At 44.2% G+C, this 25,067-nt stretch overlaps 6 protein-coding genes and 1 non-coding gene across 10 annotated transcripts; 2 read left to right on the top strand and 5 right to left on the bottom strand.

The window, feature by feature from the left end:
• The first annotated feature begins 1 nt into the window (after position 1).
• LOC117859868 (pentatricopeptide repeat-containing protein At5g50390, chloroplastic) lies at positions 2 to 2,109 on the top strand. The gene has a single exon (XM_034743051.2). It carries the CDS (start codon positions 43 to 45, stop codon positions 2,107 to 2,109), a length of 2,067 nt encoding a protein of 688 aa, XP_034598942.1. The 5' UTR covers positions 2 to 42.
• A 994-nt stretch (positions 2,110 to 3,103) lies between these two features.
• LOC117859873 (protein VASCULATURE COMPLEXITY AND CONNECTIVITY) lies at positions 3,104 to 4,289 on the top strand. Its single transcript, XM_034743058.2, has 3 exons — positions 3,104 to 3,244; positions 3,432 to 3,637; positions 3,926 to 4,289. Exons 1-3 carry the CDS (start codon positions 3,143 to 3,145, stop codon positions 4,107 to 4,109), a joined length of 492 nt encoding a protein of 163 aa, XP_034598949.1. The 5' UTR covers positions 3,104 to 3,142; the 3' UTR covers positions 4,110 to 4,289.
• Positions 4,290 to 4,707: 418 nt separating this feature from the next.
• On the bottom strand, positions 4,708 to 9,599 carry LOC117859869 (calcium/calmodulin-regulated receptor-like kinase 1). Of its 4 annotated transcripts, XM_072294677.1 has the most exons (9): positions 9,241 to 9,599; positions 8,463 to 8,880; positions 7,971 to 8,375; positions 6,772 to 6,925; positions 6,551 to 6,677; positions 5,929 to 6,014; positions 5,779 to 5,850; positions 5,349 to 5,552; positions 4,708 to 5,260 (listed from the first exon to the last, which is right to left on the bottom strand). In XM_072294677.1, exons 3-9 carry the CDS (start codon positions 8,291 to 8,293, stop codon positions 4,922 to 4,924), a joined length of 1,305 nt encoding a protein of 434 aa, XP_072150778.1. In that variant the 5' UTR covers positions 8,294 to 8,375; positions 8,463 to 8,880; positions 9,241 to 9,599; the 3' UTR covers positions 4,708 to 4,921. The 4 variants fall into 4 exon arrangements, with proteins under 4 accessions (XP_072150778.1, XP_034598945.1, XP_034598943.1 ...); XM_034743054.2 differs by lacking the exon at positions 8,463 to 8,880 and having other exon boundaries at positions 7,971 to 8,378; XM_034743052.2 differs by lacking the exon at positions 8,463 to 8,880 and having other exon boundaries at positions 9,241 to 9,597.
• A 3,675-nt stretch (positions 9,600 to 13,274) lies between these two features.
• On the bottom strand, positions 13,275 to 14,237 carry LOC117860189 (uncharacterized). The gene is made up of 2 exons (XM_034743443.2): positions 13,683 to 14,237; positions 13,275 to 13,586 (listed from the first exon to the last, which is right to left on the bottom strand). The coding sequence occupies exons 1-2, from the start codon at positions 13,973 to 13,975 to the stop codon at positions 13,529 to 13,531; spliced, it is 351 nt and encodes a 116-aa protein (XP_034599334.1). The 5' UTR covers positions 13,976 to 14,237; the 3' UTR covers positions 13,275 to 13,528.
• A 2,945-nt stretch (positions 14,238 to 17,182) lies between these two features.
• Positions 17,183 to 21,313, bottom strand: LOC117860625 (organelle RRM domain-containing protein 2, mitochondrial). Its single transcript, XM_034743973.2, has 4 exons — positions 21,113 to 21,313; positions 20,216 to 20,284; positions 20,031 to 20,137; positions 17,183 to 17,676 (listed from the first exon to the last, which is right to left on the bottom strand). Exons 1-4 carry the CDS (start codon positions 21,231 to 21,233, stop codon positions 17,551 to 17,553), a joined length of 423 nt encoding a protein of 140 aa, XP_034599864.1. The 5' UTR covers positions 21,234 to 21,313; the 3' UTR covers positions 17,183 to 17,550.
• On the bottom strand, positions 19,203 to 19,333 carry LOC117862276 (small nucleolar RNA snoR113). The gene has a single exon (XR_004641932.1). It is a non-coding gene; the product is annotated as a small nucleolar RNA snoR113 (small nucleolar RNA).
• An 849-nt stretch (positions 21,314 to 22,162) lies between the features above and the next one.
• Positions 22,163 to 24,552, bottom strand: LOC117860624 (multiple organellar RNA editing factor 9, chloroplastic). The gene is made up of 5 exons (XM_034743972.2): positions 24,171 to 24,552; positions 23,090 to 23,187; positions 22,936 to 23,001; positions 22,665 to 22,838; positions 22,163 to 22,595 (listed from the first exon to the last, which is right to left on the bottom strand). The coding sequence occupies exons 1-4, from the start codon at positions 24,509 to 24,511 to the stop codon at positions 22,666 to 22,668; spliced, it is 678 nt and encodes a 225-aa protein (XP_034599863.1). The 5' UTR covers positions 24,512 to 24,552; the 3' UTR covers positions 22,163 to 22,595; position 22,665.
• Between the last annotated feature and the right edge of the window lie 515 nt (positions 24,553 to 25,067).

Here is a 25,067-nt window from a genome sequence, read left to right as displayed (position 1 = left end):
GCGGAGCCCAATCTGCAAAACCCAGCCAAAACCCCGCCCGCCATGGAGCTGCAGCTCGCCCCGCCCCTCGGCAGCCTCCGCCCCTTCGCCTCCATCCACCACCGCCCCAAGGCCTCCACCTCCGCCACCGCCGCTCCCTCCACCTCCTCTTCCTCCGAGACCCTCAAGCCCCGCCCGCGCCTCCCGCGCCAGAGCCCCGCCACCGCCGTCCACAGGCCCCGGCCCAGCCCCGCGCGCCTCCCCTCCCTCTGCACCGCCATCGAGCGGCACGCCGCGGCGGGCCGACACGCGGAGGCCCTCGACGCGTTCCGCCTCGCCCGCGCGGCGTCGCCCTTCGCGCCGCTCCCGCCCGCCACCTACCACGCCCTGCTCGCCGCCGCCGCCGCGCTGCGGGAGCCCGGCGCGGTCGCGGCGGTGGCCTGGCACATGGAGGGCTCGGGGGCCGAGGCGGACGCCTACACGCACAACCGCGTCCTCGGGGCGTACCTCAGCTGCGGGATGCTCGGGGAGGCGCGGCGGGTGTTCGAGGGAATGCCGGAGCGGAACGGCGTCACGTGGGGGATCATGATGGGCGGGCTCGTCGACCGGGGACGCCCCCGCGCCGCGCTCGCGCTGTTCCGGGAGATGTGGGAGGAGGAGGAGGGCAGCGGCGGCAGGGAGGCTCGGCCAAGGGTGGTCGTGGTGGCCGTCCGCACGGCCACGGCGTCCGGGTCGTTGCGAGCCGGGCGGCAGCTGCACTGCTGCGTCGTCAAGATGGGTCCGTGCGAGGATGATGAAAGCGGCCAGTACCTCTCGTGCGCGCTGCTCGACATGTACAGCAAGTGCGGGCGGGTCGACGAGGCGAGGCGGGTGTTTGAGGGAATGGAACCTCGTCAGAGGACCATCGTGGCATGGAACTCCATGTTGGCGGGATACGTGCTCCACGGGCACATCGAGGACGCGTTGGATCTGTACAACGAGATGCGCAGGAGCGGTGTTGACACGGACCAGTTCACGTTCTCCACGATGCTGGGGGTGTTCTCTAGGCTGGGGCTGCTGGAGCACGCGAAGCAGGCGCATGCTGGCCTGATACAGAAAGGGTTGCCTTTGGACATTGTAGGGAACACAGCGCTCGTTGACTTGTATTGCAAGTGGGGGAGGATGGAGGACGCGAGGAATGTCTTTGAGAGGATGCCTAAGAGGAACTTGATCTCTTGGAATGCTCTGATAGCAGGATACGGCTACCATGGCATGGGGGATAAGGCGATCGAGATGTTCGAGAGGCTGGTAGCTGAAGGTGTTGTGCCAAACCATGTGACGTTTCTAGCGGTACTGAATGCATGCCGGTTCTCTGGTCTTGTTGACAAAGGGAAGAGGATTTTCCAGTTGATGACTCGAAATCCAAAAACGAAACCACGGGCTATGCACTATGCATGTGTTATTGAGCTTTTTGGTAGAGAAGGCCTGCTAGATGAAGCCTATTCAATGATAAGGAGAGCACCGTTCACCCCAACTGCTAACATGTGGGGTGCCTTGCTCACTGCTAGCAGGGTCCATAAGAATATGCATCTTGCAAAATTAGCTGCTGAGCAGCTATTGGCGATGGAGCCTGAGAAAATAAACAATTATGCTGTGCTCCTCAACTTGTATATTAGCTCTGGTAGACAGGATGATGCTTGCAAGGTAGTTGAAACACTGAAGAGGAAAGGTCTATGTATCAGTAATGCTTGTAGCTGGGTCACAGTCAAGAAAAAAGATCATAGGTTTTTCTTTAAAGATAGTTTGCACCCACAATGTGCTGAAATATACAGGAAGTTAGATACATTAATGATGGAGGTAAAAGAAGCTGGTTATTTTGCTGAGGAGAATGAGTTGCTCCCTGATATTCATCCTGATGAGCAGAACATACCGAGAGCTTACCACAGTGAAAGACTGGCAGTTGCTTTTGGCCTTATCAGCACGTCGCCTTGTACTCCCTTGCGGATCACTCAAAGCCATCGTTTGTGTCGTGACTGTCACAAGATAATCAAGTTTTTGACAAAAGTTACCAAGAGGGAAATTGTTGTAAGGGATGGTAGCAGATTCCATCACTTCAAACTGGGAACCTGCTCTTGCGGCGACTACTGGTAATTGGGTATGTTCAACTATCTAGTATTTGATATTGGGTTGACCTAATTGCATATTAATTTACTGTAGTTTACTGGCATTAAAACTAAGCAAGGGTTATGCCATTAATTAGCAGATGTGCCCTTCTTTTTCACCTTGAAGACTACCAAAACGTGAAATAGTATATGTTTCGTATCAGTTTTAACTTGAATAATCAATTTCAGTATATGCATAATTTTATGTATGTTCTGATCAAATATGTTTTGCTTAGGCACGAGAAGAAGTACATATGCTGCAGTTTGTTAAATTAATGCATATTTTGCTGACAGCTAATCACTCAAGATATTCTGAAGCCAATTCTTTACTGGAAATAACTTTGATTAATGGGGAGAAAGCAGTTTGGCCGGTCATGAATTCATGATGCTTCTGTTTTCTATTTCTCTGCTACATGTGAGTTCAGAGTTCTATAGTACTTCAAGATTTTGAAGGAGTAATCTACAAGCTTAATTCGCATTGATGTGTCCATTTGCCCCTTTCTTTTCCCCTTCCCCTTTAACTGTCGGCAGAACTTTTGTTTATCTTGGTAAGCACCATCTGTATGCCTTTATCTCTGTAGAAAAGCTGGCTGTTGTGATCTACCATGTAAAAATCATTTTCTTTTGAGGAAAATAAGATCTATAGTTTTCCCTGTGTTTCCACTAGCTTTACAAACCATGTGTAAAAGCAGATCCTTAAAAGTAGGCTGAATATGTTTTGGTTGGCTTTCACATTCAAGATGCCAATCTTGTGCCCTGTAAGGAAGGAATAAAGCTGAGATGTAACAAAGGATCAAAGGAAAGTATAGCACTTTGAGCACCTTGGGACAGCTAGTTTCTTCTTGCTTCATAACTGCATCCTAGTTGGAGAACAAATACCTTTCTGTTCTTCTGCCTTCACCACTTTATTCACTGATGAGTAATAAAAGGGGGTCACCGCTTGCAACTCACAACTCCATTGTAAACAGGTAATCTTCCTTCAACAGCTCTCTCAGCTGACACAAATCTGAGAGCGTGCTACAATGGCTAAGATAGGAGCTGCTATTTTGGTCTGCATAGTGGTTTTGGCCCTGGATGTAACTGCTGGCATACTAGGGATTGAGGCGCAGGCTGCTCAGAACAAGGTAAAATTTAAAGAAACTTCTAATTTCTTTCTGATTTCACGAGGGCTTTCCAAAATGAAATGGGTGTGAACTATATGTTTTTACTTCATGCGTGGTTGATGGTATGGGATCTTCTTGCAGGTTAAAAAGGGTGCCTGATATGATAATTTATGACTGACACATGTTGGGTATTTTCATCTTATTGCAGGTTAAAAAGGTGACAATTCTCTTCATTGAATGTGAGAAACCATCATACAAAGCATACCAGCTTGGCCTCGCTGCTGCAGTTCTCCTGGTAGTTGCCCACTCAATCGCCAACTTCCTTGGTGGCTGTGCCTGCATCTGCTCCCAGCTTGAGTTCATCCGGGCATCCATTAACAGGAAACTGGCAGCTACTACCATAGTTCTCTCATGGTAATAACTTTGCTTGTCTATAAAATCCTTTTGCACATCTGGAAGATGAACCTTTACTCTAGATGGAATATTTAATGACACTATTTGACCTAAGTTATTATTATGGTGACTGGGAAGACATGCAACTACTGCACAAGAACACAACCCTGTTATCCCTGCACACATCAGGAAATGAAACCATGTTGTGATCATGTAGCAATGAACAAATGATCGAACTAACCTAGCTTTCTTCATTCAGTATGATGTTTTTTCATCACTACTAAATTCAATTGCTCTGCAATTTCATAGGATTGCCCTGATTGCCGGATTCTCGCTGCTGCTCGCCGGTGCCATGTCCAACTCCAAGTCCAAGACATCATGCGGGTTCACGCACGGACACACCCTAGCCCTCGGCGGGATCATGTGCTTCGTCCATGGCGGGATCACCGTCGCCTACTATGTCACCGCCACCGCTGCTGCCCACGAGGGTTAGCTAGCGGCTGAGTTGATCGGGGTGCTCAGCGCAATGCTTTTGGCCTGGAGATCATCATTATTATTTCCTTATTTTCGTTGCTTCGTCTTTTCTGTTTGTGATTTGGCAGTTTCAGAACATACACTTGTCTTTGTACCGGAGTTAAAGGAAAATATATGCTTGTGATTTGATTTGTTTTCATAGTGACATCAATGTATGTTGTATGTTAAAAAAAATAAAAAAAAAAGAAGCCATAAAACGAAGTTTTATTTTCTTTTTAAAAGATTTTTGTTTTTTCTTCCCGATGTGTCTGGGCTTACCAGTTACCAGTCACGTGTAGCTGCTACCTGGGCCCACGTGTCAAGAAACTAACCGTCATGTTACAAAAAAGGTTGATCCAGCGGCCCCAAGGGTAGTGGGGGAGCAAATCCCAGTTCGGGGTATATATTATATAAATACCCCTGTAAAATATGAAAAATCTGAATTCAAGTTGATGGGCAGTGATCTGGTTGGGATCGGGTCAAATTTAAAATTTTCATTTAAATTAAACAAATTCAAACTGCTAGGAAACTACACATCCACCTGATCTCTTTGAGGAAGGCAATAACAAAGGTGGAAATTGGTAACAATCAGCTTCTATTCATCAAGTAGACACAATGCATTCTATACAACACACTTACAATTGTCAGATCTTCACACCACTCACCCCTACTGCTCAAAACTGCATCTACCCAACAACTTCATCCTCGGTCGCAGTATTTTTCATATCAACAAAACGAAAGAAAGCCAAAAAAAAAAGGAACAACTATAGTCGAAAGTTTGGTTAATTTCCGTCAAACATCTGGTAGATCAGAGACGCTGCCAACTGATTCTTCTCTCTGAAGGCCAGAGAACGATGACTGAACCTCGGAGCCCTCCAAGTCAACAGATTCATCATCTGCCCTTGCTTGCGGATGCCTCTTGCTGTGATGCTTCCTGCTGCGGCTGTGCTTCAACACACGGGTCAGAGCCTGGGCAACGTCTCGCATCGCTGGGCGTTTGCGGGACACACGGCTTACGCATCTGTAAGCAACAGCAGCCATGTCGTTGAGCTCTTCCACGTCAAATGCACCTTCTAACCGAGAATCTGCAATTTCCTCCCACCCAGTTTTTCCATCAGCATTGATTGCAGCCTGTTCATAGATTGCATTATAGTCAGCATTTGAAAATGTTAGTGTCCTCAGAAACTGAAGCCTGTGAAGAGCAAGGGGAAAGGCTTACAAGCTCAACATATTCCATTAGACCCTGTTGTGGATTTCTGCCAGCAATCAGTTCAAATAGCAAAACACCGTAGCTGTACACATCACTCTTCTTTGTGAATGATCGTGTGGATACATACTCTGGATCAAGATATCCATAAGTTCCTCGAATGTTGGCTCCATTTCGAGTAACCATTTCCTCTCTTGATAATCCAAAGTCTGCAACCTAGCCAGCAGAGGTTCATTATGTCAGAGAGCATAACTTTTAAACAACATGCAACATTAGAAGTGGTGGGCAAGAAACTCTGGTGTGAGCAAACTACAATTTCAGAAATCCTTTCATTTTCTGTTTTTTAAAAGAAAGAACCACTTGGACAGTTGAACATTCAGTTAAAGGTTTGTGAAGAAACGTTGGATGATTAATACCAGTATACCACAGATGTTTAACATACCCTAGCCTGCATGGACTGATCCAGCAAAATGTTTGGCGATTTGATGTCACGGTGAACTACAGGAGGAACAGCCTGCGCTAAAATTAAACAACATTAAGGAATATCATGGCATCATGGTTCATGCTTTGAATTCTGCATACAAAAGCCTACCCCATCATGCAAGTACTCCAAACCCCTAGCAACATCCAGAGCTATGTTTACTCTCAAATCCCACTTCAGCGGTGCACTGTTTTCACCTGAACCACAAAAGGAATATTCAGTTAGTTAAAAGTTTATGAATTATATTTACAGGTAAATGCTAAATGCTGGCTCCAGATTGAACTTTGAGATAAGATGTGTTGGCAAGTATATATGTTCCATTTCTTTTCGAAAAACATGGTGTGTGGACTAAAAATCAATGACTCAAGTAGTCTGTGTACTTAATTACTACAAGAATAATGAGACTATGGGTGTTTTGATAAAAGCAGCTGAAATGCCGTGGTTATGTTTATTGGTAACCAAGGTCTTCAAGGTTCAAGATATAAAGCCTCAAATTTTAACACATTAATCCATTACACCTCTGATAAAAATCTTAGTTGAGCTTTAAGGATTTCTTATTATCTTTTACTCAGATGATTACCGTACCAGTCCAGTTGCCCCTTCAAATTATTTTAAAATTCACCCTACTTGAATTGGTTTAGTTATATCACAAAGCCAACCATCATCCAAGCATAGATATGCCATAATAATACTATCATGAGAGATGACATGGGATCACATGAAGAGAACATGCCATATAAGTGTGATGCAAGGCTCCCGTTAGGCATGTATGCATACAATAACATATGTTGCCCTTTATCAGCACAATAGCCAACCAAATTCACCAGATTCCTGTGGTGCAATCGCCCAAGAAGTAAGACCTGAAGTCAAGAAGTAGTCAAATGTTAAGAATGCCAGATTTCTAGTGAGGTCAGATCCAAAGCAAACAATACAAGTGTACAAATGTTAACTTACCTCATTATGAAACTCCTTTTCACCTTGCTTTGAATTGTTAGAAAGCACTTTAACAGCCAGTATCTCACCAGAAGACATATCTGCTTTGTAAACAGGGCCGAAGGCTCCTTGGCCTAATACTGTTGTGAAATTGCTGGTAGCTTTCTGTAGTTCCCTAGAGATGAGGCAAAATTCTGGATCAGCAAGAGTCTGTGCTATTCAGAATTGACAATTTGAAGTACCACAAGAATTCTGTGAGTGGTACACAGTTATGTAAAAGACATGATGTCTCAAGAAAACATAAACATGGTAAAAACCAACTGACATGTGTAGCAGTAATGTTTAAATTATAAATAAAATACTAAATTCTCATTGAAAATATCGGGTGTGGTTGATCCTTTTGGCCTGTTGCTCCTAGGAGTGGCAATTCGCCCCACAGGGAGGGAATTTGAGTTTCAGGTTCATGAAATTGTCATGACAGGGCATTGGTCCACTAAAACATGATATATTATGAATGTTTGTGCGCAATATGAATTATTTTTATTTTTTAACAAACTTGCATTAATACTTTTCAAACCAAATAAAAATACTTAATACTCATAATTAACGGATGAAGTCATATCTGAACTTTTGACCTTATTGTTTGGGGGTGGAAAACTGATACTTTTCAATTTTCATAACGTTGCAATGTTGGTTCCTACCACCTACCTTTGATTCACCCAAACATCCCCATGTGGTTGGATGCTTTGGTCAACACTGAAGCACATGTCCTCCATGTATGCAGTTCAATCAAATTGGATTTGGCCTCAGTGAAATCCACATGAATGTTTTACTTTGACATATATAACATAATTTTAAATTGTGACCGATGTTCCCATCCTTCAATCTTGCTTCTCACCATCTATTTAACTAGAGATAAATCTGGCAAATTCTCACCCTGCATCACTAATTTCTCCATATCGAACATTATGATGCAAACCTCTACACTGCCATGTCAGAGTATAACAATAAAAGAAGAGATCCTAAAAGTTGGTAGGAAATCAAGAAGGGTACTGGCCTTTCATGAAGCAATTCTCAAAGGTCCCAAGGATTTAAAACCAAGAAGTAACCGACTTACCAAGACAACAAAACATAGACCAGTTTCTAATTTTCTAAGCAAATTAATCAAACAAAAACGAATCATGCAACAATGAGAATACATAAGAATTCAGAAAACATACTTGTATGCATATTTGGGTATTCCAGAAGCTGAAATCATGCTCTTTCTACCAGGCCCTTCAATCCACAGAGAACTCCCACGGTCCTCAAGCTCCCTTGGAGACTCCTGCCCTGTGGTCGAGTTTGAGAGCATGGCACACGCATTAACACCATTGGTGCGGATGGGGACTGTTGATGCCCTCCTTGAGCTGCTACTCCTTATCTGCGCCCGGGAACGCCGGTACCTAAAGCACAGCAGGATTCCAACTGCCAGCAGAACTCCTATCACCACCCCAACTGTGATTCCGATGATCAGACCTTCTGATACCCCTTTCATTCTCCCCATTTAGCCGCAGATCCTAACGCTAGGGATGCTGCATCCACCTCATGGACACTCCACCGAGGAAGAAGAGCAATAGCTATATGTCCTGCTAAGAAGTAAAATAAAGAATAGTAAGTAAGTTGGAAGCGTTGAATTGTGAGAACATGTGGCTCTATTCGTTAGGTGGCTGTACAAGGACAAGTCGCACTGCAGGTTAAGCCAATCTTTGATCCGAAAAAAAAAAGAGTCACAGTAACATTTGGTCAAACTTTGCCATCTCAGCTCATATCACATCAGAACTGAAAAAAAAATGATAACCGCGGTGATGAGATTGTCAGATACATGATCACAGTTGGACAGGGACACGAGTTGGATATATTTGGTGAACAAACATCCAAACTGAGACATCGCTTTCCTTATTCATGGAAGCGTAAGAGAGACAAACAGTTTCTTAGATGAACCACCTAGACTCTAATGCCACCCAAATATCAATTGGGCTTACAGAGCAGATCAAAATCTCCATCTTCCATAAATGGTAGAAACATATACATAATAAAATTTGCTTTCTTTTCAGTATCTTCGACTGAAAATACCAAAAAATTGGAATTTTCCTGCAAAAGAACAGTAGTACAACACAAATTCAGTTTAGTGGCAACGAAAAATGGTACAAACAACTCGCAGTTTCCACATCATCAGAACGACTCGACAAAAACTAAAATCACCATCACAAAATGCAAAGTGCCCCCTTTTCCCTTCCACTGATGAATCCAGAACCCTTCTGACCAAAAACACCATCAGAAGTTTCAGAACAGGGGGTGGACCCAGTATAATTTTTGCCAAAACAATAAAAAAAATCGAAGTTCGTAGATAGAAGTAGAATACAAGTTCAGATCCGAATACAAATAACACACATTACGGTTTGGGGTGTTCGATTCCGCACAGCAGGAAGGGGAGGGAATGGTCGGGCATACCTGGCGGATGGTCGTCGCCGGCGAAGACCTGTCCAAGAACGGCGCCGCCCGCCCTATGGTCGCCTCTGGGAAAGAAAGGCCAAGAGAGAGGAAGAGGGAGGGAGGTGAAGGCGTGGAGCGGAGAAAGAAAAAGGAGAGGGCGAACGCGCCCGGATTCGTAATCGGGCAGTAGGTTGCCTTCTTTTTCTCAAGTTTCTTATTCCTTGCCACCACGGCTGTGCGCACAACTGCACAAGCAGATGACTCCCATGCTGCGGATTTACCCGACATTTAAAATTTGGTTTTTAAAATTTCAGATGTTTGGAAATAACATCCAAGATTTGCCAAAAGGAAAAAACTTGATTTCATGGCTCGTGGCCAGGGATGCAGATGGATTGGAGAGGAAAGGCCTGGCTTTCACGTGCATTTCGAGAGAGGCGACGACTTATGGGATCCTGTTGAGAATAAAGCAGACATGGAAAACAAAGGCAGGGAAAAGAAGGTTTCCAAAAAGAGGAAGGAATTGAGGGTAGTTTGGTAAATGGGTCCAACTTCGAAATTCAGCAGACTTTTTGAAGAAGAAAAAGAAACCGAAAAAAAATCAAAGTAAAGGAAAACAGTTTGTTGGTTTGGTCAAGTTCCATGATTTCAAAGAAATCTCATGGGAAAGAAATGACCAATTGGAGTTTGTAACAACGCACATGAATTTGGTACGGTCAAAACCTAGGCGAGGTAAGAAAATTTGTAGAGCGTGTGCAATGGTCGTGTTTGTAGAAGGTTTTTAGCAAAAAAAAAAATCTTATTTTTGGCACTACTATGTCATTTGCACCAGGTGCTTATATGAGGACCATGACGCTAAAGTTTATTCCTAGTGCTTAAGGTGCTGAACAAGGCAAGCTTATTTAATTAAGCATCATTTTGCATGGAAGAGATTAACTTTTATGAAGTGTTCGATGTTGTACATGTGCATGCCGCCTGCCAACAGGCAGTCATTTTTGCTAACTTATTATCCGGCCCTCAGATTTGATTGCCTGCAATGTTTGATTTAATTTGTTGCCTTCAATCTTTTACTGCATTTGCCATGGTTTGTTTCATGCAGGAGCACACAAAATTAACTTAAATGTACATAGCCCGAGATATATTCTGACATTAAATTCTTTATTACTGCTCCCTCCATTCCAAATTTTAGATCGTTTTGACTTCTTTAGGTACGTAGTTTGTAACATTCTAAGTGTATATCTAGATGATCAAAACGACATATAATTTAGAACGGAGAGAGTAGCTTGTAACACAAGATGGATGCCGTCGTGGGTGCTGCTCGATGGCCAAACTCTTGCCTTTCGCTTGAACAACCAAGTACTACTAAATTAGTAGCAAATTAAATTAAACGCGTATGAATCGAGGCAAAATCATTTATTAAATCCCACAGAAAATGGTAAAGCTATATGAAATGTGCTAAAGCAGCAACCCACTGAAGAAAGCAGCCATGAAGAAGCGCCCTTTTCCGGCTTCGAGACGTGCGCCCGCCTCATGCTTGATGCTCCTCCTCCACATTGAACACTGCTACTTAAATGACGAAACTGCCCTTCTCCCTCTCCATTGGTAAAAGAAAAAGAAACCATGCATGTTCACCAAGACATGACTCAGTCCACGCAAAAAAAAAAGGAGACATGACTCAGTGAAAAATTCTTTGGCCAAATACGGTTTACTCCCTCTACCCTAAAACACAAGACATTTTGGAAGTCAAACTATTTGAAGTTTGGACCAAATTCATGGAAAAAACAATACTATTTAGGATGTCAAATGAGTGTAACTACATCCATTCTGAAATATATTTTCGTAATTTATTTATTTAATGTGTTAGATGTTAATATTTTCTCTATATTTTTTTTATCAAACTTAGACCAATTTGAGCTAAGATAAATCTAAATGACTCGTATTTCAGGACGAGGGGGTAAGATGATAAGGAAAAAGAAACTTGTTGGAAGTACTTGTTTGGTCACTGAAACACGATGAGTCCGTGAGCAATGCAATCAGCTGATCGACCAATGACACGAGATCGATGAAGACCGGACACAGCAAAGTCACATGGTAGTTAGACGTACTCCTGCATGTGTACGTTCAGTGGGTGAGTATGAGTATAATAGGCATGCCCACGTGGATGCATGGGCCGTGCAAGCACGTACACGCGACTTCCTGTGGCACGGCATGTTCCCGTACATGGTCATTCTCGGTACATGTACATGCTTGTCATTACACTGCACATGTTGTGCATACATAGGATGGTACTTCATGAGATATTGTAGATCTGGTACTGCTTGCCTGCTTGTTTATCCGATGAGAGAAATGCTAATTCTGTTTTAGTTTTATCTTAAATCAAAAAAAATTTAATTTCAACTGAGTTTTGTAAAAAGAAGTCAGCATCTGCAATATCAAATTATTTGTATTAAATCCACCAAACAAATATATCTTGGGAATGCATTTATTTGGTATTACATATGTTATTAATTTGTTGTATATATGAAGCCTGATTAAAATTAAAACAAATTTGACATGTAAAAAAACTAAAACAAACCATGAGGGTGAGTGCGCGCGTATGTAAACTTCTGAGTCTCTATTCGAAAAAAGTGAATTACGATTTGGAATGGAACGAGTATTAGTTAAAGTTTAGTAGTGGCCTAGCTAGGCAATGTTTAATGGAAACCTGCAGGGGCATCGCATCTTGCTACTTTTGTGTGTGCGACCAATAACTCAAGAAACAAATGAAGCCACAGCAACTGTAGTGCGTCTTGTCTTCTGGGGGGTTGGATCTAAGGCCATCTTTTTGTTTGCAGACGGCAGTGGTTACTCGACAAAATTAAAGGTCACCAATGATATCTGAACTCCATATATACTTGTACTTTAATGTCCATCCGGCTCCTTTTAATGAGATATGTGCTCAGACACGTTCGCGAAAAATGAAAAGCGGTGGCTCCTTTTAGTGAGATATGTGCTGGCACGTTTTCGAAGAATGAGGAGTGGCTGGTGCTGACTGGCCAACCACAATTATAGTATGGATATGAGGTGGATATATGCATAATAAATGTTTATATGTGCGCATCGTATTGTTCAACAGCTAGCTAATCCGTGTTGGCCACAGCTGCATGAGCGTTCCAATCATACACACACTTCTCCTTAGCTTGCTTAGTAATTAGAGCTAGCTAGTTCCGGTTGGCCACCATAACAATAATTACGCTATTCGCCCTGAACTCTGTTATTCTCTCGCATGAACAGAGTCTGAGCAGCAGTAATTTAACTGCAGTTTTTTTTCTGACGATCAGAGCTGCAGTTCGTCTGAGAGTGTCTCGATCGGAGCCTGTCCTTTCTGAAAAAAAAAGTGAGATTACATATCATGCATGGTAGTTCTAAAGATGGGTCTCAATGCAAGTTCACTATTTCATCATATTTCTTGCAAAAACAAATGTTTCTATGCTGCGACAACTTGTATTTTGTTCTTTTTCTCACTCTGTTTAGCTATCATAAACTTAAAGAACGCAGGCTGCTACGTGGCCCAAATTTACTAAAGTGCATCAGCACATGGCCCGGCCCATAGATTGCTTCTCGTTTATAGGAAATGGCCCACACGTTTCAAAAAACAAAATTAACGCTTCAAAAAAAAAAAGGAAATGGCCCACATGTTACTTCCCATCTCACTGACTGACTGACGTTGGGCTTCTTGGTTCGGCCAACCTTCTGAACGAATGATGTGACATAATCATCGAAGGAATAATCTAACCCACACAAAACTTTTATTGTTTTTTCCCATATCCATGTTCCATTCAAAAATATTTTTTGAAAACGACATCCACCAGGTCTCTGAAGACTACAGTTGTGCGAAGCAAAGTTAAAAGTCAAATCTTTCATCTCCTTGTGAGTAGTGTTCCTTATTTGCATTCCATAACAAATTAAACGCGCCCATTGAATATAATTTATATAAACTTTGAAATTTCTCTTAATTATATATCACCACTCTGTATATTAATTACATAGTAATTATGTGCATGACTACACCATGAGAAGATTTTACAAGCAGCTAGATCATGCATGGTGATGCATGCCACGTATATACATAGATATTTACACACACGCTGCTATCTCTATTCTCTCACGAGGAAGAAGAGACAACTTTTTTTATTTCCTGATGGATGCGTAAAGATCCTTGGTCCTGCAATACGTGGATAATAATCTGTATACATGCTTCAGACAATAATAATACTTCTGGTGGCAGGTACTCGTCGCCGGTTGGAGGTCGATGCCGACGCCGCCATGATCAGAACAGGTACGCCGTCGGCGCGAACGCCGGCATGGACGACGAGCTCTCAAGGTGCCTGCAAACATGGTATAAATCGCACGTCAGGGCTTACACATGGAAGGGAGGGAGGGAGGGAGGGAGAGGGGGGTGACACGCGTAGGCGTAGCTATACCTGGATTCATCGCTGCGGGGGAGCACCCTGGCGACGTCCCAGGACGCCGCCTTCCTGGTCCTCGCCGGGCCGCCGGCGGCAGCCTTGGCCGCGTCGGTGCTGTGCTCCTCGTAGATGTCCCCGAGCGAGGGGCGCCACTGGTGGGCGGCGGCGGCGGCGGCGGCGGCGGCCCTTCTCCTCCGGCGCCTCCTCCTCGCGGCGGCGGCGGCGTCTCCGGCGTGGTCGGCAGCAGGCGGCGCGTCGTCGATGGGTCCAGCACGGCAGCCGCAGGGCACGAACGACAGGAGCCTCATCAGCTTCCTGCGCACGCTCCCCTCTATCTTTCCCCCCCGGCCTCCCCCTCTCTCTCTCTAAAACCCCCTCTACTTTCTCTCTCTATCCTAATCCTCTCTCTCTCTCTTGATCTGTTTCTCTCTCTAGGCCGGCGGCGAGACCTCGGCGCCTATTGACCGGAATGCCACTGGCTATGAGTAGCCAGCCGAGACCGAGAGAGCAACCAACCAACCAGCGAGCCGAGCGGCTGTGTGAGAGAAGATCACGTGCTCAGGTGCTGCTTTATAGAGCTCGCGAGGTGGGGTTGAAGATGATCAGGACGACCGAAATGCCCTCGGATCATGTGGGGCCGGCAGGGGTAGTTCTGGGATCATGAGATCGGCTGGACATGACGAAGACGACGACGGGTATGGATGCCATGCAGGGCAGGGCAAAGATTAATTTTGGAGGGAAACGTTTATGTACGTGAATCTCTAGGTGCTTCGCTTTCCTGATCGTGTGATGCAAACAGTGTTACACGCGGACCGTGGGGCCCACGATATGCGCTGGGTGGGTCCATGCGTTATGTGTAAGTGAAGGTGCTGACTAGGACATATTGTACCTTCATAAACATGTGCCTTCATGGTAGCATGGGGCATGTCCTCCCTTGTCAATTCTTATTAAAAATGCCTTTGTTTTTGAAAGGAAATGCCTTAATTTGTTTTTATGCAAATTAAATAATTATTATAACCATAGGCTTAGACTTTGATCATTAGCATTCATCGAAATACTACTGAGATTTTTTGTCTCATATAACAACATCATACTTTCAAAGCATTCATACTATGAAAAGTACTCCCACCGTCCCAAATACTATTCGTTATGACTTTTCTAGATACACTTTTGATATACACCTAGATATATACTATGTCTAGATACATAGTAAAAGTGATGTATCTAGAAAAAGCCAAAACGAATAGTAATAGTCTAGGTGCATATCAAAAGATGTGTATCTAGAAAGCCAAAACGAATAGTAATTTGGGAAAGAATGCAATCGTTTTCCTATGGTCTTGTTTGGATACCCTAATCTCCGCTCCAGTCCCTTCAAATACATATGAATTGAAGGGGATTGCTTTGTTTCCAAACAAGACCTAAATAAGAAAGTAAAAAAAGAAGTGGAACGAAAGCTTTACTTTATTTGCTGTGACAGTTCTTCTAGAAGCATTTGCGGAAGAGGTTGGTCTCTTCTCTTCTTTTAGCATAAAGGACAGGAAGAGGTTGGTTGATTATGTGCAGGAGTTCAAGTTCAGGGATTGAGAAGATCCATTAAATTGTTGATGTTAATATCAACAACTTGTGCACAAAACAAACCCAGAGTTTTAATTTGGAACGAGTGATCAATCAATTTGAAGTTCGATATGATCTACACCATCCTCCACGTGTTTTAGCCATGTGAAAAGTCAAGTGTAGGCTAAGGATCTTGATAATAACAACTTCGCAACACAAAGAGTAATTAAATTCCACATAATCACTACTATTTTGACACATAATACAATACTATTGTCAATTTTGGTGGTAAGAGCATCTCCAGCAGTCTACCTTTCCCCAATCCAACTACCATATTGGGAGAGCTGATAAGAAAATAGTGTTTTAGCAGTCTCCCTTTAGCTTTCCCTTTTCCCAACAATTATTGGCACAACCCAATAAGTCACCCCAACTCTCCCTGAATAAAGGAGGAGTTGTGACTCTCCCAATACAGTAATTAGATTGGGATGAGATTATTAGGAGACCGCAAAAACAACTCTACCAATAACGGTAAAAGTGATATTGGGATATCCCTATTAACTAGTTATTAGAAAATATTTATTGGAGGCTGCTAGAGATGCTCTAAGTTAGAACTACAGCTATATTGAAACTTGGAATTGCAGCAGAACTAGTTGTACTTTTATGGTGAAATTGTATTTCTATGGTACCATGTGTCAAAATAGTTGCAGATACAAAAACTAGTCAAAATAGTTGTAGTTACATGGCTATGTAGTTGTAATTCTACGAAATTTACTTTAAAACTTACTCCTGAATATAACCAAAATATGATGGCTATATTTCATCAAAAAGACAAAAAAGCATAACCATACGAAAGGACATCAGTCTTTTCCCTTTTACTGTACGAGTACGTGTGGATTAGCTTCAGTTAACCCCCTCAATTACGCAGTTCCTGAGTCCCAATCCCATTTGGATTTGGTTCAAGTCACTGTTGACGCATTCAAATCCCAATTTAAGATTTGGATAACAGGCGGATGGACAGCCGTGGTCAGGATTGCCACCGCACGGCCACGTGGCTGGGCGACGCGATTGCCCTGCGTCGCCGGGCACCTCTCGCCGTCACTTGATCTCCCTCTGCCCGTATCTCCAGTGCACGATCTCTGAAAGGCACCCCTGAGGCGCCCGTCGTCCCTGCAGCCCGGCCACCTCAATTTCAGGCCGTGTTCAGGATCCTCCGGCGGGATCGTCTGGATCACGGCGCGACATGTCGTCATCGCCAGCGACGAACCGTTTATCGATCATGTGGCGCCCATGGCCGGATTCGGCGGAGACAGACACACGGCATTGAGAAGCATCTACTGGAGATGCAGAGACAGGCTAAGCACGGCGCCAGGGCATCAGGGTGTACCAATTGGGAACAGCAGGTTCAGGCACACGGCATCAACCATATCAGGCAACACTACCTCCAAAAAAAACCATATCCGGGGCCAGATCAGATCCAGGACAATAACAGCACGAAGGTTGATCATGCACTGTCGATCACAGATGAGTTAAGGATCAGCTCCGCCGTCGCCATCGACCGACGGGTTGATCAGGAAGGACACGGCCTTCTCACCAGAGGTGTTCTTGTTCGGTGATACCGGGTCGTTATCAGGTACAGGAGCACTCTGGAGCAGCTAGCACAAGCCACCATCTGATAAGCGCGGCGACAACTCAAATAAAATGACGTCCTTGCATAACAACATCCCAAGACAAGCACCACGGCAGACATTATTCAGGGCATTCACACCTAGGATAGCACACACAATACAGAGCACTCTGGAGCAGCTAGCACAAGCCACCAGCTGATAAGCGCAGCGACAACTCAAATAAAATGACGTCCTTGCATAACAACATCCCAAGACAAGCACCACAACAGACATTATTCAGGGCATTCACACCTGGGATAGCGCACACACAATATCTTGTACAGGAGCACTCTGGAGTAGCAGAAACCACCAGCTGATAAGCGCGGCGACAATTCAAATAAAACGACGTCCTTGCATAACAACATCCCAAGACAAGCACGACAGCAGACATTATTCGCAATGGTTTTCAACTGTTTCTCACCTGTTGCACATCGACAGAAATACATGTTTTGGTCCGTATTCGGATTGACAACTACCTCTACGTGTGGATACCATGGACGCGAGTAAACGACCACTCCAACACGGTAAGAATATCGGAACGCCAAGGGCATTCACACCTGGGACAGCACACACAATATCTAGTATAAATTAGATGCAGAATTGGCAGCCTTTCAATCTGCTGTGAGTCCAAGGCCGGATGGAGGGTTCCGTGAGCTTTTCTTCATCTACTGCGAACCCCAGGAACCTGATGGAGGGCCCCATGATTGCTGTGGCTGTGAATTCATCTCTGCTTGCTGGGGTGGCGGCCTGGGTTTAGCGTATTCGGCAAAAATAACCCATCCATCAAGGAACTGCACCAAAAATGGAGCTGTCAGCAGGAGAAAATAATTGCATATCTACACGCAATGCAGCATGACTGCACAAAAAAACAGAAAAAAAAAGACCTTGGGCTTCTGCTCATCAATATCTTTCAAATAGGGATGAAAAGAAATGCTAGCAAGACAGAACCCAACAAGAAACCAAACCAATTTAAATTCTTTTTCTTGGTTGATATGCAAAAGCTTCTGCAGGCTGATAGTTCAAAAATAATAAAAAGCCAAATACATAAGCTGATAAGCAAAGTTGCATATCATCTGGGGCAACAAGGCAACATAAGAATAGTGATCCACAAAATGACAGAACAAGGCAACATCAGAGACTACAATGAGAATTTGAAGAGCGATAAAAGATGCTACTTGTAGAAGATGCTACTCTGCAAGCTGACAGATTCAAGAGCGCGATAAAAGAGCTCCTTTTCTAGCTGCATAGACTCCTTATGCTAAATAACTCACATGCTCTCTTTTTCTTAGATGTCGTTTTCACCTTTCTTCTTGTAGATCTTTTCTAACCTCTTTTCTAACTTGCTGTACAGTTTTTTAACATATTTTAATATATTTACCACAGTAGGGGCCTCCCCTACTGTATTTACCTCAAAAAACAATGAGAATCTGAAATCTGTTTTATATAATTAAGAAATCTGCACACCATTTGTGACTTATTCACACATCCTTATGAGCCCAGTAATGATGTACGCAGGAGCAGTAGCAACTAAAAAGCATCAGTTGTGTGTGGAAAAAAAAACTAAAAACCGAGTTCTACAAATTTTACTTCGCTTTTTAATAGTACAATCACAGCATAGTTTCATTTATGTGTCAGCCATGTGTCAGGTCATGCAAGATTAAGCAGAAACAGTAGTTGCTAACTTTCACACAGAAATAGTGAGCACCATATACCTGTGAGCCAAACTGACACAAAAGCCAGTCTGATGGAAAGGCAAGATGTCAATAAAATTGTGGTTAGGCCATCTACAGTAGACACATGACTAGCCCGGTTATCATTTATCAAGGGTGCAAAGGTACGGTCCAGCCAATCTTTGCCTGGTCCAGAATGCAATCAAAGGCTTAAGGTTCTAGGGTCAATCATAATATTCTATTGATGGCAACAGGACCAACCAGTGGGCCTTACAGTTACAGGACAGAATAAATTTGTGAGCTTGTGGGAAAATGGGACTGAGGTTGCACTCTTGAGGAATGGAGCACTGCTCCAAAGATTTATGTTCCTTTCTTCTGCAGTTGTCACTAACAAATAATGTTCCTGCTCTACACTGGTATTTTAATTCACATATTAAACAAATCTGGCTCTCTGTTTTTCAAAAAAGACACTAAAGCCAAAAACAACTAGACCACACAATGCTAAATGCCTATTTAGACAGACAAGCCACGTACATTTCAGGGGAAGAAGTGAGATACAAAGAGATCCATTTTAGAGGACTTAAAGGCAACAGTCAACCAAAGCCAATCACGAAATTTACAAAAAAGAAGATAGAAATTCTGAGTATATGGCTCAGAGAACCTTTCGCCGAATAACATCATGCTACTACCATCCCACTCCTAGAAGACAAGTGACTTGTCATATCTGGGAAACTGGGAAGCAGCCGTAAGACCGGCCTTTCAGATCTCCTCACTGCCATATCATCATAATTAAAAAACAAAGCAGACACAAAAACCAGAAATGCCTCCCAATTGCCAATGGGATGGATATACAGCCAGATCAGGGTCATCTTCTTGGATAGCAGAGAACATGCCGAAGGGATATAAGCAAAAGATGTGGCAGCATAGAATGAATGCTTATGGTTGACGGACATGTCAGCCTGGTGGAAGTGCCACACCAGAGCGGTCATGTGACCACGAGCAGGTGAAATAATAGCCAACTGGGAAGGAGGCTATGAACAGGTTAATTCAAAAAAGGTTATGGACTGGGTCCACCCATACAGCCACATGCCATCTATATTCAGACCACAGTTCGCCCTAATGCTTCAAGAAACAAAAACTTTTGGGTAGGGCCAGTGGCCCGCTGACAGAACTCATTTGCACCGCAGCGCCTCTGTATTAGTTAATGCGAATAGCGTCAATTCATAAAAACCATCTACAAGCTATAGCACGTAGGATATCACAAAATCATTCTTAACCAGAAATGGGTGTTGAGAACTGTGTCTAAGGGAGATGGGGAGGACCACATATCACATATGCATATACTGAAAAGATAATGGAAATAGACTACCTAATGATGAGCAACGCTGCACCATGTCCAGAAATTGACAGCACCAAGCATTATAAACAATAGCACTTCTTCAATATCAGACAGAGAAAAGGTTAAGCGACCCTACCTTTCCATCCATTCCTTCTATTCCTTTAGCTGCGTCTTCAACTGTAGCATACCTTACAAAGCCAAACCCCTTAGAAAAACCACTGACACGATCCGTCACAACTCGGGCTGCGATTGGAAAAGAAATGAGAAGGTTGAAATTCATAGCCTGAAAAGAATGGGAAGGGAAGGAGAAAAACCATATACCGTGCACAACTTCCCCGAACGCTGCAAAAGCTTCTCGAAGTCCTTCTGTTGTGGTACGCTTGCTTAATCCTACAAGTCATAGATGTTAATATCTGAATGAACATCTAATTTCTGTAATGGAGAAAGTGAGCTCACTACCGCCATCTTTCATCTGTTAAGACTGTAAGAAATTGGCAACATTCATAACAATTTGATGGCCTTTCCTATCACGACTTCTAGTGAACTCAGGAGTCAAGCGCTGCCATACTACATTCAAGTTGTGTTTCTTTGTCATTTTCAAGTTTTTCGCTAGTTTGCGACTATAAAGTTCCTGGTATGTTCAATAATCACAAACCAAGGTGGCTAACATTTCAACTCCAAGTGTAGACCGCTGAAAGTTGAGACATTGGGGCATTGGGCTAACTGAAAAATGGGCAGGGGTCTCAATTGGGCTCCCCCATTCTCCCAACGCTCAATTCTCTAATTGCTTGTAGGCAAGGTCACTGCTCAAGTTTTTCTGCCAACCTACTAGTTAATAGTAGGCAGTAAAATCTACTGTTGATGGGATAATGAAATGAGAACTAAGCCAAATTGCCAATCACCAACAGTATAAGAAACCCTATGTGCGGAATGAAGGGAACCTACAGGTTGAATTGTGGTTCCATTCACCATGAGCGTACACCTCAAAATTTCCACAATTCCCGAGGAGCGCGCTAATAATTAATCCATTTCTAAACATAAACCACGACGAGATCCAGAGCTACCAGACCTAACCGACAGGTAAAATCAAGACCGCATGACCACCCACCGGCGTCACTGATTCAACATTCGAGCTAAATCAACAGAGCAGATCGCCTCCATAGGTCTCACCAGAAAAGGGGAACGAACAGGAACGGGGAGGAGGAGGAGGGACCGTACCGGAGACGAAGAGGTTCGGGGAGGGGTCGGCCTGGGGTCGCGGGACGGGTGGCTTCGGCGGCGCGAAGGCCGATATGGAGAACATGCGCCGGAAGCCGGACCTCGCCACAGCCGCCGCCATCGCCGCCGCCGCCGCCGCCGCCGGAGTCCTGGTGCCGAAGACTGGAGGGGGAATTAGGGATTCGCCGCCTCTGCTAAACCTGGGGTTTAAGAGCTTTCTAGGGCTTGGGGCGAAATGACCGTACTGCCCCCCGTGTGGCGGCGGCAGGGTTCATATCTGGATTGACCAGAATACCCTTCGCTCTTTTTCTTTCCTTTTCCAGTTAGTAATGTCGTGGCCGTCGGATTGGTAAATGGACGGATGCGATCTTCACGACAGCCGTTTGGTGTAGTGTTCATGGTTTGGCAGAGCAGGAATTTTACAGTGTATATTTGCATTTCTGCCAAATTCGTGCAAAAAAAAACATATGTGAGAAGTGAGATGCGATCGCATTGAAAGGCTGCTGTAACTATTGCTCGTCAGATCTCACTGACGCACTACAAATCGGGTGACTTTTCTTTTCTTGTTTTGCCATTAATTCTGAAACTTCTCTTGTATCACTTACTTTCATTTTGTTCTACCACTGGATTCTCACTAATTTGTGGAACAAAACTTGCAAAAACGAAAGAATCAACAATACTTCTGGAAAGAAAAAAATAGACTTCAACAGATGAAATCATTCTTTCAAAAAAACAGATGAAATCCAGGAATTTGCTCCATATAACAGGTGAGGGCAGCTAAATTGCAAATTACAACCGACGTAGGGTTCATTTCATTTGTTTTCTTATATGATTATGCAAATTCAACTAAAAACCAACACCGTCCATAGATTCACATAATCAGATGAACAATCAATGGTTTACCACAACATGGTCATGTCCTCCAATCTTGAGCTATCCCAACCATACCCCAGTCAAACTGTCTTGGGGTGAAAGAGCACCTCAAGGTTCTCATTTCACATCTAACAATCAAGCACACAGTACAATCCAGAGAGCAAAAAACGCATCACATTAACAAGGACGAATAAATCTCACTTCCTTCAATGACCCAATATGCAAACTCAAGCAGAACATGCAAGTATAATACTATGGCAAAAGGCCAACTGTTCAAGCAAAGCTCAAAAGGGGAACTGGAGCACATTTAGAATTCCGTGATACAGCTAGGCCAGTCGACATCCAATATCATGAGGATAGTTCCCTAGGAGTTGGGAGAATAGTAACACTTTAGATGAATCAGGGTTTTCAGTCATGTGTCACACTGAGATGTCATAGTCTGCTCAAAATATCAGCACCCATCCACATGATCCAAATCCAAGCTGTGCGGGTCACTTGCACAGCTCTGCATGATATTTTGGGCTGAGGATGGATTTGCCTGCTTGTCCGTACATGGTGCCAACGCGCGTGCTCTGTTGTTTCAGTAGTATGTGGATAAATGCCTGCAATACTGTGATAAGGAGGGGGTTCAGTTTAGGCGACAAGCTGTGCAAATGGACTGATTCAGATGTGTTTCTACCTCATGAAGATGCTGACTCAGTCTGGGGGGCCTGTTGCCTTGGTCTCCTGTTGGCTGGGGGGCCATCTCTTCGCCTCTCATACCGTCTACTCTCATACTTAGATGTTCTCCGTTCCTTTGGCTGGTAGGTTGGGTACGTGCAGGGAATTATCTCACCGTTTATGTATTTGTCACCTGAATGGAGGAAAGAGAAATTGTTGAGCATCTTGTGATGAAAGAAGCAAGACATATATAAAAGCACCGCTGCAGAGGTTGGTAGTGTTGCAATGACCTCCATAGTCCTTGTTTTTTACATCAATGTAGGAATCAGGAAGCACCCACAGAACACCAGGCAAACCTACAGGAAGCAGAAAAACAGTATGAGCCAGGGCCATCCAAAATATTTGGAACAATCGGTTAGTTAATTTAGTCAATTGAGGATTCACCCTTGAACTTCTCTGATGTCTCTTCATCAACAGTGCACTGGAACCCTGTGTAGGTGGTTGTGCTGAATGCATACATGTTCTTCTTGGCTTCCTCCATACTGCCAATGCAACAAAATATCCAGTTTAGAGTCATATGCGCACAATTATTTAATTAACTGTTAGCCTCTAGCACCTCCCAGGATCACACCACCCACTCACAGATGAGAATCACACAGACTATTTTGCGGCACCACACAACAGCACCCTCTTTTGCACTATATCACCACACTACAACACGATTACACAGATTTTAACACCACAAACACGCACGCACTAAGCTGCATCTCAGCTGCACAACCTGGCAAGAAAACTCACGCAGCTAGCACCACTAACAAAGCCACAGGCTGCATCCAACACAGCCACTATTGCTGTATACTAATCATGCTTCACCATGCCCGCACTCCGTGCTTCACGAACTGATCAACTTGCTTCACTTGCAAACTGATCAACATTAACAAAAAAAAAACATTGCATTGCAGCTCTTTTATCAGGTCAATGAACTAGAGGATGAATCTTCATATGGCATCGAAAAATGTTGATGCTAAACAATGCAGCAGGTTACATCAGGTGACACAATGTCAGTCATCAAATATGTGGGGTAACGATGGAAATGAAATGTTGCTCTATGTTCTAACTTCTAAGTGCTATCCAACAGCCATTTCCTGTGTGCACAATAGACATTTCTCAATCTTATCGACAAGGAGGCAGTAGCTGTGTTATCTTGCATATCTATCAACCAAGTACCTCTTCGTGCAAGTACACAATATGCGCAAAAATCCCGGAGACAGTTGTCTAAAAAATTGATGAACTCAGCGGTTAATATGTGAGAATTGTGGGTTTCCGACACCCATCCCTATCCAAACTGGAACGCTCTCCATCTTTTCCCCATCACAGGCTGACAGCTACTATTAAAACATCATTTCGTTCCCCAACTATTTTGCCTCGCAATTTAGCAAATTAGCAAGGGGATTCGGAAAGGCGGCGACATTTGATCCTCGCACAACCGGCCCACGTGTAAGTATCGTTGAGTGAGTGAGGTTACCTTCCGAGGACGGTGGCGAGGGTGTTGAGGTAGGTGTCGATCATCTGCTCGCGGGTGGGGGCGGGGTCCTTGGGGAACTCCATGACGATCAGCCAGTGGTTGTAGTCGCACCCGGGGAGCAGTATCGTCTCCCTCTGCTCGCCCCCAGCGGCCCCCGCCGCGGCCGGAGGCTTCAGCTGCTGCGCTCGCCGGGGCCTCACCGCCGCGACGGCGATTGCGGGGAAGGCGGCGCGCGGGAGGGCGGCGGAGGCGGTGGCGGAGGAAGGCCTCGGCGACGGGAAGGCGAAGGCCTGCGCCGCGAGGCGCGCGGCGGCGGCGGTGGTCGGGAGGGAGGTTGCCATTGGAGGAGCGCGCGAGGTTTTGCCGGAAGGGGATAAGGTGAGCGGAGGAAGAGAGAGAGTGCGTGCGCGTTCGCTTTAAAGAAGGGTGAGGACCAAGAAGATATTTTGCGAGGGTTTTAGCCGGCCCATTCCAGCGTTAGTGGGCCGGGCCGGATGATGGCTGAATATTTCTGCTCGTTTAGTGGGCCAACCCCTGTCTTACTTAAACATCTATAATTCAGCTCAACATTTTAGATGAACTATCTCAACATTTTTTCGGTAAAAAGGTTGATGAATGTCAAAAAAATATTAAAAAAATAATGTTGGTGAGTGCAAAAAAAATTGGTGCATGTAAAAAATTGTTGGAAGACACATAGGAGCTCCCTTGAAAAGATTCAAGCAAGATTCAAACCAAGTTCAAGCATTCCTGCATCAGTAGAAATATTTGCAAAAAAAAGGTTCTTAATTTTCTAACAGGGAAGGGAAGCAACTAATATTTGCATCAGTAGAACACAGCCCCATTCCTGCTTTCAATTTCATAGGACAGAGAAACGGCTCATGGATTCAAGTGAGGAAC

Source organism: Setaria viridis, chromosome 6 (assembly GCF_005286985.2).
Source record: "Setaria viridis chromosome 6, Setaria_viridis_v4.0, whole genome shotgun sequence".
Lineage (NCBI taxonomy): Eukaryota > Viridiplantae > Streptophyta > Magnoliopsida > Poales > Poaceae > Setaria > Setaria viridis.
This window is presented reverse-complemented; position numbering and strand designations above follow the sequence as displayed.

Excerpts from the sequence above, each read along its gene's own strand:
- LOC117859873 (XM_034743058.2), top strand. The coding sequence starts at position 3,143 with ATGGCTAAGATAGGAGCTGCTATTTTGGTCTGCATAGTGGTTTTGGCC. Across the intron at positions 3,245-3,431 it reads CGCAGGCTGCTCAGAACAAG|GTTAAAAAGGTGACAATTCT; the intron begins GTAAAATTTAAA and ends ATCTTATTGCAG. Across the intron at positions 3,638-3,925 it reads ACTACCATAGTTCTCTCATG|GATTGCCCTGATTGCCGGAT; the intron begins GTAATAACTTTG and ends GCAATTTCATAG.
- LOC117860625 (XM_034743973.2), bottom strand. The coding sequence starts at position 21,233 with ATGGCGGCGGCTGTGGCGAGGTCCGGCTTCCGGCGCATGTTCTCCATA. Across the intron at positions 20,138-20,215 it reads GTTCGGGGAAGTTGTGCACG|CCCGAGTTGTGACGGATCGT; the intron begins GTATATGGTTTT and ends TTCCAATCGCAG. Across the intron at positions 17,677-20,030 it reads TAGAAGGAATGGATGGAAAG|TTCCTTGATGGATGGGTTAT; the intron begins GTAGGGTCGCTT and ends TTTTTGGTGCAG.
- LOC117859868 (XM_034743051.2), top strand. The coding sequence starts at position 43 with ATGGAGCTGCAGCTCGCCCCGCCCCTCGGCAGCCTCCGCCCCTTCGCC.
- LOC117860189 (XM_034743443.2), bottom strand. The coding sequence starts at position 13,975 with ATGAGGCTCCTGTCGTTCGTGCCCTGCGGCTGCCGTGCTGGACCCATC. Across the intron at positions 13,587-13,682 it reads CCCCGCAGCGATGAATCCAG|GCACCTTGAGAGCTCGTCGT; the intron begins GTATAGCTACGC and ends CCATGTTTGCAG.
- LOC117860624 (XM_034743972.2), bottom strand. The coding sequence starts at position 24,511 with ATGGCAACCTCCCTCCCGACCACCGCCGCCGCCGCGCGCCTCGCGGCG. Across the intron at positions 23,188-24,170 it reads CTCGCCACCGTCCTCGGAAG|TATGGAGGAAGCCAAGAAGA; the intron begins GTAACCTCACTC and ends TTGCATTGGCAG. Across the intron at positions 23,002-23,089 it reads GACATCAGAGAAGTTCAAGG|GTTTGCCTGGTGTTCTGTGG; the intron begins GTGAATCCTCAA and ends TGCTTCCTGTAG.
- LOC117859869 (XM_072294677.1), bottom strand. The coding sequence starts at position 8,293 with ATGGGGAGAATGAAAGGGGTATCAGAAGGTCTGATCATCGGAATCACA. Across the intron at positions 6,926-7,970 it reads ATACCCAAATATGCATACAA|GGAACTACAGAAAGCTACCA; the intron begins GTATGTTTTCTG and ends CCTCATCTCTAG. Across the intron at positions 5,261-5,348 it reads TAATGGAATATGTTGAGCTT|GCTGCAATCAATGCTGATGG; the intron begins GTAAGCCTTTCC and ends ATCTATGAACAG.